This window comes from Lithobates pipiens, unplaced genomic scaffold (assembly GCF_037356315.1).
Source record: "Lithobates pipiens isolate NorthernLeopardFrog02 unplaced genomic scaffold, aLitPip1_a1.2 Scaffold_13, whole genome shotgun sequence".
Lineage (NCBI taxonomy): Eukaryota > Metazoa > Chordata > Amphibia > Anura > Ranidae > Lithobates > Lithobates pipiens.
The window spans coordinates 54,322,511-54,337,151 of record NW_027507718.1 but is presented as its reverse complement, the minus strand read 5'-3'; the positions used below and the strand labels follow the sequence as shown (position 1 = coordinate 54,337,151).

General features: G+C 46.5%; 1 protein-coding gene across 2 annotated transcripts in view; it reads left to right on the top strand.

Annotated features, from left to right (window-relative positions):
* The window catches only part of PSIP1 (PC4 and SRSF1 interacting protein 1), a 148,781-nt gene that overhangs the window by 72,997 nt on the left and 61,143 nt on the right, over window positions 1–14,641 (top strand). For both annotated transcript variants that reach the window (XM_077475125.1, XM_077475126.1), the window contains 2 exons: window positions 1,080–1,164; window positions 13,462–13,540. In XM_077475125.1, coding sequence (XP_077331251.1) covers window positions 1,080–1,164; window positions 13,462–13,540 — 164 coding nt within the window. The remainder of the gene's footprint in view (window positions 1–1,079; window positions 1,165–13,461; window positions 13,541–14,641) is intronic.

Below are 14,641 nucleotides of genomic sequence, written 5' to 3'. Positions count from 1 at the left end.
AATGGACTGGGCACAATTGTCCCCTCACAATTTTAAGCAATAAATGCATTCCAAATTTATGATGCGCCTTGTAATTTATAATTAAACTCACCTGTATCATTTTAACACTTGCTGACAATATAGAAATGACACCGGCAACCAGTTAAAATGGTGAAAAGTTAACTCGACCATTCTGTCGCGTGTCTCTGTGCCGCATGGAGGAGAGCAAGAGCAGTAAAGAATTGTGTGAGAATTTGAGAAAAAAATTTGGGATTTATTTTTCCATCAGTCCATACTTGCCTAAGTGGATGCAGCATCAGCCACCCTGCAATAAGCAATTGGTTTGCACAAAATTTATAGCGTTTACAAAATAGGGGATAGTTTTATGGCATTATTAATATATATTTTTTTTCTCTGCGACATGGCGGACACGTCACACTTTTTTGACACATTTTTGGGACCATTGTCATTTTATACAACAATCGGTGCTATACAAATGCACTGATTCCTGTGTAAATGACATGCACCAATCACATGGAGCAGAGATCAGCATCACTTGTTGCTAGGCAGAACGGGAAGATGCTGTTTACAACGGCATCTCCCCGTGAGACTATCGCGGGTATCCCCGCGGCGGTCGAGGACGCGGGACCCGCGACCGAACTCAGGTGGGTCCCGATCGGCGTGCACGCGATGGCAGGGCGGCATATAGAAATGGATGTACCTGTACGCCAATATGCCTGCCCGTGCCATTCCACCGACGTACATCGGCGTGCCTTGGTTGGGAACTGGTTAATATATGGGTACTGTAGACAGATCTCTGCATGTTTTGATTCTATGTTTTTATCTATTCTTCCTAGGCCTCTTTCTTATCGTTCTTATCTTATAAACAATGGCCAGATTTATTTATTTTTTTATTTTTATTTTTTTCCCCTTGGTTCTTTCTGTAGAAAAAGAACTATAGTTGCCTGGATGTTGTATACCTCTTTATATAATACTTTGCCTAACCTTTTCTTTAAATATGAAGGCATAAGGTCGTGAAACAGGGACAATTTGCGGAAACGGCAAATATGATTATGACTTTGTGTTTTTTGTTCATTCAGTTGGATATTTTGGCTGAGGCTGAGCGTAATGCAAGTGCTGCAGCAATAGGTCAACTAAAACCAAGTCCCAAAAGAGGCAGACCAGGTAAATATTTTCTAATTAAGAGAAATATTTTTAGGCTTACTAAAGGTCACTTCTTTTTTTTTTTTTTGTTAGATTATGGAGAATTAGAACACCTGCTCCCTTATTGCTGTCTGTGTCCCCATTATGGTGATTCACCTTCATTTGTCCTGTTCATTGCCAAAAGTGTAAAATCTCAAATTTTGGGTTGACAACAAAAAGGGGGGGTGGGACGGTAGATATGGACACTAGGTTATGGTGGCACCCTGGTATTCTCTCACTTTGGAGATATCACTTCCTGTTTTGGCTATGAGACGGGAAGTAAAGGGGAATCTCCCTTTTTTATAAGTGGAAAAAGTGAAGGTGCAGCGCTAATAACAATTTGAAATATAAATGGGTGATCTAAAGTGCATAGATAACCTGATGCACATCTAAATGTATCAAAGTTAAAATAATTGTGAAGATATCAATATACATGTGCAGCATTGAAATATCAGGTGATTAAACCAATGTATACCATACACACAATACAGTGAACCACCTATAAACCCAAAAGCAATAATAGAAAAAATTAATAAAGGAAAAAGTCCAGTGTGAGAGAGTGTTTGACGAAATGGAAATGTCCAAAATGTATGTATCTTGACACCCCAAATGTTAATTTTCAAGCCACCGCTGAATGTGCATGAAAAGGGGATATGGCGCAGCGCCACCAATAACACTGAGGCTTACCAGAAAGTATGGATTCAGTAGGACATACGCCCTATGAATCAAACAGATTTTGTTGGTGATTCTTCACCAAAAATAGTAGAGCCCGAGTGGATATAGGCATTGATACAATTGGATAAAATCTCACAAGGACCACTGGTCAACAAGAAAGGAAAACTCCAAGATATATAAAACTTCATGTGGATTCAAACATAGGCCAAAAAGGAGTAAACACACATAGCGTGAATCCACATAACACAATTTTATTAAAAATGAAAGGTTTACACTCACATTTTGGAAGAGGTAAAACAACCACTTGTTAATCGATAAAATGATGCAATGGGAACACCAGGCTTGATCCGACGCATTTCATCTACGCAGGTATTGTAGCGTTTCGGGAGCTTCCGCCATCCCACTTTCTAAGATCAAGAGTCTCCAGAGATTTTTTTTTTTTTTTCATTCCTCTGTACAGTAGCTTAACATTGCAGTGATTGGTCAAGAATCCATTTGTATAAATTATTGAAGCACCTCCACCTGTGATAACTGCCGATCTGCACACATGACGCATGCTTGCAGGCACGTTTGCTCAGCCATGAATTTACAGAGCATTTAAAAAATAAAAGGTTTTGCCCAGCATTAAAATATACTTCAAATGGTTGTGTGGGGAACAGAAGACAACAAGCTAGTCACATGTGAATTGTATCTGTTGTAATAAGCCTGTTTAAAGATGAGGAAAAAAGTTTTCAAAGATCCCGAAAAAAGTAGGCCCTTGCTTCTGGCCTTAGAACGCCTGTTATCCCAAGGGGTGATTATAGAAGTAGCTCGAGAAGAGCAAGGCTCGGGGTTCTACTTAAACCTCTTTACAGTTCCAAAACCAAATGGTCAGACCTATTCTAGATCTAAAGGACCGGAATCGGTTCCTAAACATTCGTTCTTTCCGCATGGAGTCAATCCACTCAGTGGTTTCCACCCTTCAAGGAGGAGAATTTCTGGCATTGATGAACATCAAAGATGCATATTTACATGGGCCAATTTTCCCCGCTCACCAAATGTTACTAAGGTTTGCGGTAGCGCTGCACCACTTCCCGTTTGTGGCCCTACCTTTCAGTCTTGCTACCGCACCTCATGTGTTTACGAAGGTTCTAGCCCCGCCCCTGACTAAAATAAGGGCTCGAGGCATAGCGGTAACAGCTTAGCTGGATTATTTGCTACTCGTAGAACAGTCTGTAGCACGCTTAGACTGCAATGTGCTCACCACAGTGAAGTATTTAGAGTACCTAGGTTGGGTCCTCAATCTAGAAAAATCTTCCTTACAGCCCCTAAAAAGGCTGGAATATTTGGGCATGGTCATAGACCCAGTCCAAAGCAGAGTATTCTTACCCAATTTAAAAGCCAAAGCCATAAAGGATTTGGTCCGAGTAGTCCAAACAAGGAAAAATCCTTCCATTCGACTATATGAGGTTATTGGGGAAAATGGTAGCCTCATTTGATGTTCCTTATGCCCCGTTTCACTCAACCACAGATGTCAGCCTTGTAGACTGGGGGGCAGTTCTGAAAAAAGCCTCTTCCCAGAGAAGCTGGTCCAGAGCTGAAGGGCTCTTGCCCATCAACATTCTGGAGATTCGGGCAATTCATCTGGCCCTCAGGGCCTGGACTTACAGGTTGCAAGGCTGTCCTGTTCGGATCCAGTCAGACAATGCTACAGCGGTGGCCTATATCAATCACCAAGGGGGCACCAATCCAGGGGTAGAAAATTTGGCAGGGGGTTTTCCTGAGCCGCCAGCAGCTGTGTCTAGGAGAATGGTGTCTACACCCCAACAAATTTCGGGCCATATGTTGGAAATGGGGTACCCCGGATAGACCTGTTTGCTTCCAGGTTCAACAAGGAAATGGACATCATTGTGTCAACAAGGGATTCGCTGGCACAAGGGTCAGATGCCTTAGCGATTCTGTGGGATCAATACTTTTTGATCTATGCGTTCCCTCAAGTCCTGCTTCTCCTGTGATTCCTTCAGAGGATCAAAAGGGAAGAGAAGCCTGTAATTCTGGTGGCCCAGGCGACCTTGGTATGCAGAGATCGTAAAGATGGCAGAGGGAAGACCTTGGGTTCTTCCGCTACGCCCAGATATACTCTCACAAGGCCCAATATTCCATCCTGTCTTAGGAAGTCTGAATTTGACGGTTTGGCTGTTATGAGCCGCATCCTGAAGACCTGTGGGCTCTCGGGTCCAGTCCTATCCACTCTGGTTAATGCTAGGAAGCCGACCGCCAGGCTCATCTATTACAGAATCTTCAAGGCATATGTTTCCTGGTGTGAATCCATGGGGCGGCATCCTAAAAAGTATACCGTTAGCAGTATACCTTTCTTTAATTAGGTGTGGAAGTGAGGCTGGCCTTGAGCACCATCGAGGGCCAGATCTCGGCCTTATCGGTATTTTCCCTATTTAGTCTTTCATGACAGCACACTTGAGACCTCAGCTCCTCCCTTCTCAGGAAACACCGCCTCCAACAGATCTTTAAGCCATTCCTTCCCTCCAGCCCATCAGTTTTGGTGTTTCCTAAAGCGAGGTGACATCGCTAGGACCTGGAGGCTGTCCTTGATCGAACAGCCGATAAAAAAGCCTTTCCCTCTATCAATCTGCTACAAAAGGTTTTGGATGGATTAAATTTTTTCTGTGAAAACACTGCTTCCTCTGAATTGCTACATGGCATCCATAGCTCTAAGGGACGCCTATCTGCACATTCCAATTGCAGAGGACAATCAGATTCCTCAGACTGACAGTAAGGTCAGGGGAGGAAATGGTACATCTTCAATTTCAAGCCCTCCCCTTTGGGCTATCCCCTCCTCCCTGGATATTCAAAGTTTTGGCGGAGGCTCTGGCCTTTCTGCCACGCCGGGGGAATCTTGGTGGTCGCATAACTAGATGACCTCCTTTGCTGGAGCAGCTGGTCCAGGATTTGCAGGTAGCAAGGAGTGTGTTGGAGCATCTGGGGTGGCTCTTAAATTTGGAGAAATCCAACCTGGTTCCATCCCAGAGGGTTACGTTCCTAGGTTACATTCTGGACTCGACCCAGCAGAGCTTCCCTTCCAGAAGAGAAAATTTGAAAAGTAGACAAAGCCTTGGCAGTTCTACAAAGCAATCGACAAATCTCCATAAAGGCCATGTCTGCTTTGGGACTACGGATTTCTGCCCTCCCAGCTGTAAGGTGGACGGGATTGCACTTCCACCCTTTACAGTTCATTCTGGAAGTTTGAGACCGCACTCAGGTTCCTGGACGCAATGGTTCTCATTCCATTACAGGTAAAGAGGTCCTTTTTGGTGGAGGAATGCAGCAAATCTTTAGCAGGGTCTAGAATGGGTACTGCCAGTGTCCAAGGTCCTTGCAACAGACGCAAGCGGCACGGGTTGGGGAGCACACCTGGGGATGAGTCTGGTGCAGGGATCTTGGAGGATAGAGGACGCGAGCAAGTCCTCGAACTGGAGAGAGTTGAAAGCTATTTGCCTGGCTCAGAGCTTTCGAACAGGAGCTCCAAGGACGACATGTCCAGGTCCGCTCAGACAATTCCTCAGCAGTTGCTTACATCAACCGATGGGGGAGCACCAGAAGCAGTTCCCTTTGGGCTCTGACGGAAACGATATTCAACTGGGCCGAGGTCACGGTGCTCTCACTATCCACAGTACACCTAAAAGGGGAGTTAAGCCAGATGGCAGACTTCCACAGCCTGAGGAAGTTGAGGGAGAGGGACCTGAGTCAAGTCATCTACAGGATGATTATCCAGAAGTGGGGGGGTTCCATGCGTGGACCTTTTCGCTTCAAGGGAGAACACAAAAGCTCCCTCTTCTTCTCTCTGAACCGGTGGGATGGGGCAATAGGGGTGGACACTTTCTCAGAGCTGGCATTTTTCCAAGTGCTATGCGCCCCCCCCCCCCCCCCCCCCCCCCCGGTACTGTTGCCCGCAGTCTTGAGGAAATTCCGGTCAGAGGACAATGACCCTGATCTTGATAGCACCACACTTGCCAAGGAGGCCATGGTTCTCTGTCCTAAAGAAGCTGGTGCTGGGACCACCTTGAATATTGCTGGTCAGGGAAGACCACCTCTATCAAGGCCCAATCTGCTGCCCTCATAAGGGGTTCTTCGAAAAGATTGCTAGCGACTCCTCTAAATTGTAGGAACGAAGAGACGTGCAAGATTTATTTGAAAGTCTGGAATTTTTTTTCATTTTGAGCCTATTGAGTCTTGTACGGTGAAATTTTTAACCCTCCAGTCCGTTTTTTGGTAGCAATCACTACCGCAAGGAGGGTTAGTGAGCTAGAAGCCCTCTCGAGGAGTGGCACCTTTCCTTCAAGTCTTTCCGGAACGGATTATTTTTAAAACTGATCTGGCCTTTTTGCCAAAGGTGGCTTCAAAATTTTGTATAAGCCAGGAAATCCCACTTTTTGTTCAAATCCTGTGAGGGGACCGGAACATGTCTTCCGCAGGTTAGATGTCAAGAGATGTGCACTAAAATACCTGGAGATTACGGAAAAGTTTAAGAAATCTGATTCTTCTTTTTTGTTTTTTTTCAGGGGCTATGAAGGGGTCCAAAGCCTCTAGACATACTATAGCCAGGTGGCTAAGGTTGGATATCCGTTAGGCCTATATAGCAAAGGGGGTGGAGGTCCCGTAAGGTATTGGGGCTCATTCCACTAGGGCCATGGCAACATCACAGGCAGAGTGGGCTGGGGCTACACCCGATCAGATCTGCAGAGCAGCAATGTGGTCAAGTTTTAAGACTTTTGTTAAGCACTACAGACTGGACTTAATGTCTACCCAGGACCAGGCCTTTGGGTGAAAAGTCCTGCAAGCAGTAGTCCCACCCTAGGGTAAGTGCTTGCTTATCCCCTCAAGTGTGCTGAAAGACGAAATGGGGAAAATTTGAAGTTACTTACTGGTAATGTTTTTTTTCCAAGAGTCTTTCATAACAGTACCGGTACCCACCCAAAATAATATCTTGCTGCTAGGATGTGAGAGCATCAGGAATATGAAGGTTGGTATGATGTATTCTTGTATCTCCCTAGTCTGGCCAGAGATTTTCGTGCAAAAATTTACGGGAAGGTGTGGCTTAAAGATCTGGTGGAGGCAGTGTTTCCTGAGAAAGGAGGAGGCAAAGTCTCAAGTGTGCTGTCCTGAAAGACTCTTGGGGGAGGGGGGGGGGGGGAACGTTACCAGTAAGTAACTTAGACTTTTTCATAGACTACTTGCCTCTCATTCCCTGATCCGGGCCTTTGTTCAAGGGGCACTGCGCTTGAATCCGCTGGGATTTAAATTTGGTTTTGTCTGTTTTAAAGAAACAACCATTTGAACCGTTGCACCATGTTCTTTTGATAAAGAAATAGATTTTTCTTGTAGCCATATCCTCAGCTAGGAGGGTATCGGAATTAGCAGCTCTTTCATGTAATGAGACATATTTGATTTTTCAAAGATAGGGTGGTGTTGCGTCCTCACCCAACCTTTTTGCCTAAAGTGGTTTCAGGATTCTATCTGAATCAAGATGTGGTCCTACCATCCTTTTTTTTTTTCCAGATCCGCAGTCCGCGGAGAAGTTGTTACTCTTTAGATGTTGTAAGAGCAGTCAAAATCTATTTGCAGACAACAGCTCAGATGCAAAAGACTGATCATCTATTTTATACTGCAGAAGCCCCAAAATGGGTCAGGCAGCGCCAAAGTCCACTATCTCTAGATGGAGTCGTCAGGTTATTATTCAGGCTTATGGTTTGAAGAAGAAAATTCCTACTCTTCATTTTAAAATGCACTCAACTAGAGCAGTTAGTGCTTCTTGGGCAGTGCACCACCAGGCTCAGATCTGCAGGGCTGCGTCTTGGTCTTCGGTCCATACATTCACTAGATTCTATCAGGTGGATGTAAGAGGGCACAAGGGTCCCGCCTTTGGGCGCAGTGGGCTGCAGACAGCAGTATAGGTCCTCATGTCCGATGGCGGTCTGTTTCTGATCTGTCTCCCTCCCCTCAAATTTGGGCATTGCTCTGGGACATCCCACTTAGTAATTATCAAAGGCTTTGTGTCCCGTGATATATGAACAAGAAAATACAATTTTTAAAACTGCTTACCTGTAAAATCCTTTTCTTGGGAGTACATCACGGGACACAGAGCTCCCACCCCTCTTCGGGATTATATGTTAGGATACTTATTGCTTTGCTACAAAACTGAGGTACTTTACATATGGGAGAGCTTATATAGGGGAGGAGCTCTCCTTGTAATTAGGATTGCCAGTTTCTAACCCACTTAGTAGTTATCAAAGGCTCTGTGTCCCGTGATGTACTCCCAAGAAAAGGATTTTACAGGTAAGCGGTTTTAAAAATCTTATTCTGCCAGTAGTCCTTGGTCTGCACTTGACCTACCCTTGCAGATGTGAATAAAAGGCCTGAGTTCCCTCCAGTCTTGGATAGTTTGAGTCATTTTCCGCTCAGATCAGGCTCTTCGGAATTCCACCCTGGTCGCTGATATCGTTCTTTATCCACAAGAGGGGGCTAGTTCACCCCTTATGCTCCTTTTTATTCTCTTTCTCACATTTTCCTATTACTACTTCACAGACTAGAATTCTGCCCATTTGCTCTAGTAATGGGAATTCCAACTATTTCAGAGGAGACAACTGAGATGATCTGTTGAGAAACTTGGAATGGTTGCTGTCATCAGAGGAAGCTCTGTTTTTTTCGCAGTGTTGACATTTAGATTGTTACTCCTTGTTCACTATACTTCCCAGTGATGGGTGCACAAACCAGACTTTAGAGTCCATTGTGCCTTCTAGCAAGCTGTAGGAAAGGTGTCATGAGAGTTTACCAATGGCTTTCCGTTGACACCCTCCCATCAAACTAATTGGTGAATCACTCAAGACAATAGTTGTATGCTCCCAAGACCTCTTGCTCTCTAACTCCCTTGTCACCTTATCCCATGCTCGCCTTCAGGACTTCTCCAGAGCCTCTCCCATCCTCTGGAATGCTCTACCCCAATCTGTCCACCTTTCTCCTACTTTGTCCACTTTCAGACGTTCTCTGAAGATTCATCTCTTCAGAGAAGCCCATCTGGCCCCCACCTAACTGTACATTTATTTTTTCCATCAGTACATCCCCCACAATAATTACCTGTTGTATCTCTTGACCTTCCCTCTTGTAAGCTCTAAGGCGCAGGACCCTCTGATTTCTATTGTATTAAAGTGTATTTATATTTGTACGGTCTACCCTCAAGTTGTACTATATAAATCCTGTATAATATGCATGGTGTCTCCAGTCTTAGCAACTGAGACCTGTAACTCTTCCTTCAGTGATCATAAGTAGCTTGGTCGTTTCCCTCTTGCAGTGTCAGTCACCTGTGATGGATGGTCTTTGGTAATGGTAACTTTTTTTCTCTTTCGCTCATTGATGGACACAGCATCTTCATCTTGACCTTGGGGTTATATCGTCCCTTTAGGAGAGGACTAGGCAGAAAGTGTTAAAAACAGCAACACTTGCACAGTACCGCCCAGGGGGCGGTCCTACTGGCTATAACCCCTCACACTACATCCAGCAGCTCAGTTTTTTTCTGCCTAGTGTAGGAGAACCTGGCTCCCGGTGGCACCATTGGTCCTGGGAATTTTTTTCTTTCGTCTGCATTTTTGATTCCTGCGATCTACAGTCAACAGCTGGGCTGGGTGTTGGGCTGGATAATATAGATCCTGGTAGTCTCCGCAGCCTGGCCATCGAGCATGAGCAGGCCCTAGCTATGCACTGGGTCGGCCACAACGTGCCCCGTCTGATCCAGGGGCAGCCGGTCAGCTAAGTGCTCCAGGACACACATATGACCGGGCTATTGCTGTCTGTGTCAGTGTGCCGTGGCAGTCAGTTGTACTGTTCGGGTGATGGGTCTGTCTGTGGAATGCGTCAAGCAGTCACTGCAGGAGGGTTAACTATGGTTCCACCTGTTTTGGCAGGATGGAGCAGCTGGGCATTCCCTGGGAGGTCGACTAGGGGATCTCTCACTATCCTTTTCTTCTCTCCCTGTCCCTTCCCTCCTGCCTATGTTATGGGCCGCTGTGTGACTCGGCACATGGGGGTGCTATGCACGTATCTGGCCGGGGGGGTGCTCTGGGTCCTGGCAGGGGGCTGTGCTGGGGGGGGGGGGGGGGTCAGCTTGTCCTTTTCCCTGTTTCTGGGCCATGGTGGGGTGTTTGTGCTGTGTTTGACATGTGGGGAGGCCGCCGCGCGCTCTGCGGCCATTTTCTTGTAGCCACAGCCAGTTTCTTTCCTTTCAGACATTTTCTGGAAGTTTGGCCATTTTCTCTGCACCCTCAAATGTTTTAGTAGCCTCAGGTAGTTTTGCCTCTAGCGCTGGGTGCTTGTTTCCTTCTAGAACAGCGAGCTTTTCACACACACCTCGTGGATGAAACAGGGGAAAGCGGACAGCAGCATCATGGCGCAGTACCTGGGTTAGGGTGGTGAGACGTGCAGGGGGCCCCTCAGTCTGTGGCAGCTAGGAGGGTGGACATTTTGTGCGACTTGCCTTAGGGCCCTAAGTGGTGACAGGCGAGTGTGGGTCAGCATGGTGTTGGAAGTTCCCAGACAAGAGTTCCCAGTCCGACACGGACACCTTTGTCCCTCAGGTGAGGGACAAAAGCGTCCCTGATTTCGCAAGCCAAACAAGCCTGCGATCAAATCTGTTACCACAAGGAGGTTTGCCCCCGCCCAACTCTCGGGGGGGGGGGGGGGGTCGCCTTTCATCAGGATACAAACAGATTTTTTCCCTCCCAACCTTCATCTTCCAGCTCATCGGGAAGCCCTGTTCGGGTCAGTACAGGACCTGCTGTTTGCGCAGGGTGATAGTACCTGTACCGAAGCCGGAAAGGTTTCAGGGATTCTCAATCTGTAGTCCCAAAGAAGGAAGGGGTCCGTCCGGTCCTGGACCTCAAGGCCCTCAACAGTTTTGTGAAGGTACAAAGGTTCAGGATGGAATCAGTTCACTCAGTGGTTGCTGCACTCCATCGGGGGGATTTCTGGCATCCCTGCACATCAAGGACGCCTACTTGCATGTCTCCATATGCATCAAGCATCAGAGGTTTCTGCGATTTGTGGTCGGGGACGAGCACTACCAATTTGTAGCTCTCTTTTGGCCTGGCGTCGGCACCGAGGGTCTTCACCAAGGTGCTAACCCCAATTTTGGCTTTGCTAAGGCAGCGAGGGATCGCAATCATGGGTTACCTGGACAACCTCCTTCTGAGAGCACCTTCCACCTCAAAATTAAGGGAGGATGTGGCAATCGCTATGAAAACTCTTCGGAAGTTTGGGTACTGAACCTACAGAAGTTGGTGTTGGCGCCGACTCAACGCCTGGAGAACCTGGGCCTGCTTGTGGACTCCTCAGAGGTGAGTCTTTCTCCCTTCGGACAAGCTGCAGACTCTTCGCAGCGACGACCGGCTGTGGGACACCAGCAACTTCACCGCAGCTTGGTTTTGCATGTGAGTCCTGGGTCTCGTGGTAGCCACTTTTGAGGCGGTACCGTATGCTGAATTCCACACTCGAGTCTTGCAAAAGGAGATCCTGTCCAAATGGGACAAATCTCCGTTGTCCCTGGATTGTCAAATTCAGGTGAGCCAGCTCGTCGGGGATTCCCTGCTCTGGTGGCTGAGGTCGCCGGCCCTTTGGACCGGTAAGTCGTTCCTTCCTCTTCATTGGATGGTGATCACAACAGACGCCAACCTGACCGGTTGGGGAGAGTTTGGGGCGTACAGTCAGCTCCGGGTCGCTGGATCCAGGAAGACTCACGCCTGCCGATCAACATGCTGGAATTTCAGGCGATCAGGTGGTGCCTCTCCACATGGTCACAGAGGCTGCGTGTACGTCCGGTCAGGATCCAGTCGGACAATGCCACAGCGGTGGCATATGTCAACCATCCAGAAGGAACAAGGAGCTCTGCTGCAATACTGGAGGTCGCTCACATCCTGTGGTGGGCAGAGCGGCGCTTGCGGGCTCTGTCAACCGTGTAGATTCCGGGCGTAGAAAACTGGCAAGCGGACTACCTAAGTCGTCAGATGCTGGATCAAGGGGAATGGTTGCTACATCCTGATGTATTTTGGCTCCTTTGCCTAAGGTGGGGCACGCCGGATGTGGATCCTCTGGCTTCTTAACTCAATCGTAAGGTACAGAGGTTTGTGGCCAGGTCAAAGGATCCCTTGGCGGACGCCTATTATCCAGTGATTTATGCTTCTCCCCCACTCAAACTTCTACCACATCTGCTTTGCAGAGTGGAGGCAGAGGAGATTCTGGTAATTCTGATTGCCCCAGATTGGCCTCTGCATCCATGATATTCCGACATAGTACGAATGGTGGTGTGGATGTTCCTTGGCGACTGCCGATGTCTGAGGAACTTCTATCGCAAGGTCCAATACTTCATCCTGCTTTACCGTCTCTGGCTTTAACAGCATGGCTGTTAAAAGCCAGGTGCTAAGGAACCAAGGTCTGTTGGATTCGGTAATATCCACTATGCTGAGAGCACCGAAGTCATCATCTCGGAAGATTTATCATCGTACGTGTTTCCCATGTGTGAGGAGATGGGGTGGCATCCGTGCAAATACTCGATTTCCAGGATCCTGCTGTTTTTGCAGCGAGCATTGGATAAGAAACTTGCCTTAAGCACCATCAAGGGGCAGATATCAGCTTTGGCTGTCTTGGGGGGAAAAAAAAAAGAGACCCTTGGTGACTCATTCATTGAGTATGTTTGAATCTGGTGCGCTCGATGCTTCAGAAACCGCCGTTTGAAAACATTAGGGAGAGCCCCTTGTTGAAACTCTTTCAAAAAGTAGTCTTTCTAGGGGCTATTACATCTGCCAGGAGGGTTTCTGAGTTGGAGACCTTGTCTTGCAAGTCTCCCTACTTGATCTTTCACAAGGATAAAGCGGCACAGACAGATTGTGGTTAAGGCTTATGCCATAAGGGGGCGGACGCCTCCCTTTCCTGTCACGGCACATTCTACCAGGGCAATTTGTGCTTCTTGGGCTTTCTAACATCAAGCGTCCCTTTCCCAGGTGTGTAAGGCGGCGACCTTGTAGTCCGTTCACACTTTCACAAAATTTTACAAGGTTGATGTTTTGCATGGTTTTGCAGGCGGCTGTTTAAGGTTGCAACTCCTCCGTTGAGGAGCGCTGGTTATTATGGGTGGAGTTATTTTCTTGCTGTTCCCACACCTCGTGACACTGCTTTGGGAAGTCCCTAAGGTCAAGATGAAGATGCTGTGTCAGTCAATGAACGAAAGAGAAAATAGGATTTTTTTACTCCGCGTGAAAGGATTTAGTACAAAAGAGTACAAAAATCCTATTTTTCTTTTTTTTAACCAGTGTGTTGTCAGATTCCCCTTTCCAGATATTCAATGTAGATGAGGGGGGGGGGGGGGGGGGGTGGAGAATACTCCCACTTTGCTATTGTGTTCTGATGGAGGGACGCTTTCTTTGCTGTCAGGGGAAAAAAACTGACACAGGGCCAGTCCCTTCTTTATTCTGTCCAAAACTGACTCTGTTGTGGTCTTTGTCAATCTTGTGAACTTTGGAGTTAAAGCTAACCACGCAGAAAATTATATTTCATCTAAAATCTTAGCTTCCACAGAACCCAAAGTGCCTAAACCAAGGGGAAGACCAAGGCTGAAGCCACTACCTGCTTCGCCAGATCGCGAAATGTGAGTGTTTTTCTTCATTGTTTATAAGGTGGGGTTTAATATGTTTAACATGTATTTGATTATTATTTTATTTATTACAATTTTATATATTGTGTTTTTTTGCAAAAAGGAACTTTTATTGTAAGCTTAAAGAAAAGCATTTCAGAGATTTATTTAAAAAAAATTCATAATAAAAGTTTTATAATATACCTTTACAAAACATCTACAAACATTGAACTTATTCTCCCTGAAAAAGGACACGCAAGAGGATATATGATCGCAATACACATCTAAATTGTGATTTTAAATAATGGAGTACAGGGAGAAAACAACTTGGTTGTTTGACAACACATGGCCACTCTGTGAAATTGGTTGAGGTTTGAACCTTAAATTGCATATGCATAAATTTACTCTCAGAGCAATAAGAATGTGGAACTCCCTTCCTCAGTTTGGTGGTGTTGGGGTGTGTGTCTAATTTAAAAAAAAAGTAGTTTTGCATGTTGGTGAATGCAATCTAATCACTTACAGATGGGGAATAGTAATGACCTAAACACATACTGACAGGTTGAATTGGCCTCAGCTTCAAACCCAGTGTAAAAGCCCAATTGCTTTCACACTGGGGCGCTGCTCTGGCAGGACATCACAAAATGTCCTGCCAGTGGCTTCTTTGCAGTGGTGAATACACCGCTTCTGCCCATTGAAAACAATGGGGCAGGGCTGCTATACTGCTGGCAAAGCGCCGCTGCAGCGTCATTTTGCAGGTGGATTTAACACCTTTTCAGCCAATAGCGGGGATTAAAACCGCCCCACTAGAGGCCGCATAGCGCCGCTTTACCGATGACGCCTGGGGAGGCTCAGTGTGAGAGGTCTAAAGTTCAGAAAACATTACTGCAGTGCCAGCTCTTTGTGATATACCGCTCCTCCTGTGTAACTCAATGTAAATCTAAGCCTCTGAATCCCTTAATTAAACTTGCTCGTTGTGTCTGCTCTCCTTCCGCTCCGCCTTATCCTTGTGTGTAGCTTTTGATTGGAGAAGAGTGGTCAGGTGACTGTCAATGAACGAGAGGAGAGCAGTCACATGACCGGGTCCACAAGGGAGAGCGGCGTTAATGGAGTTATTTA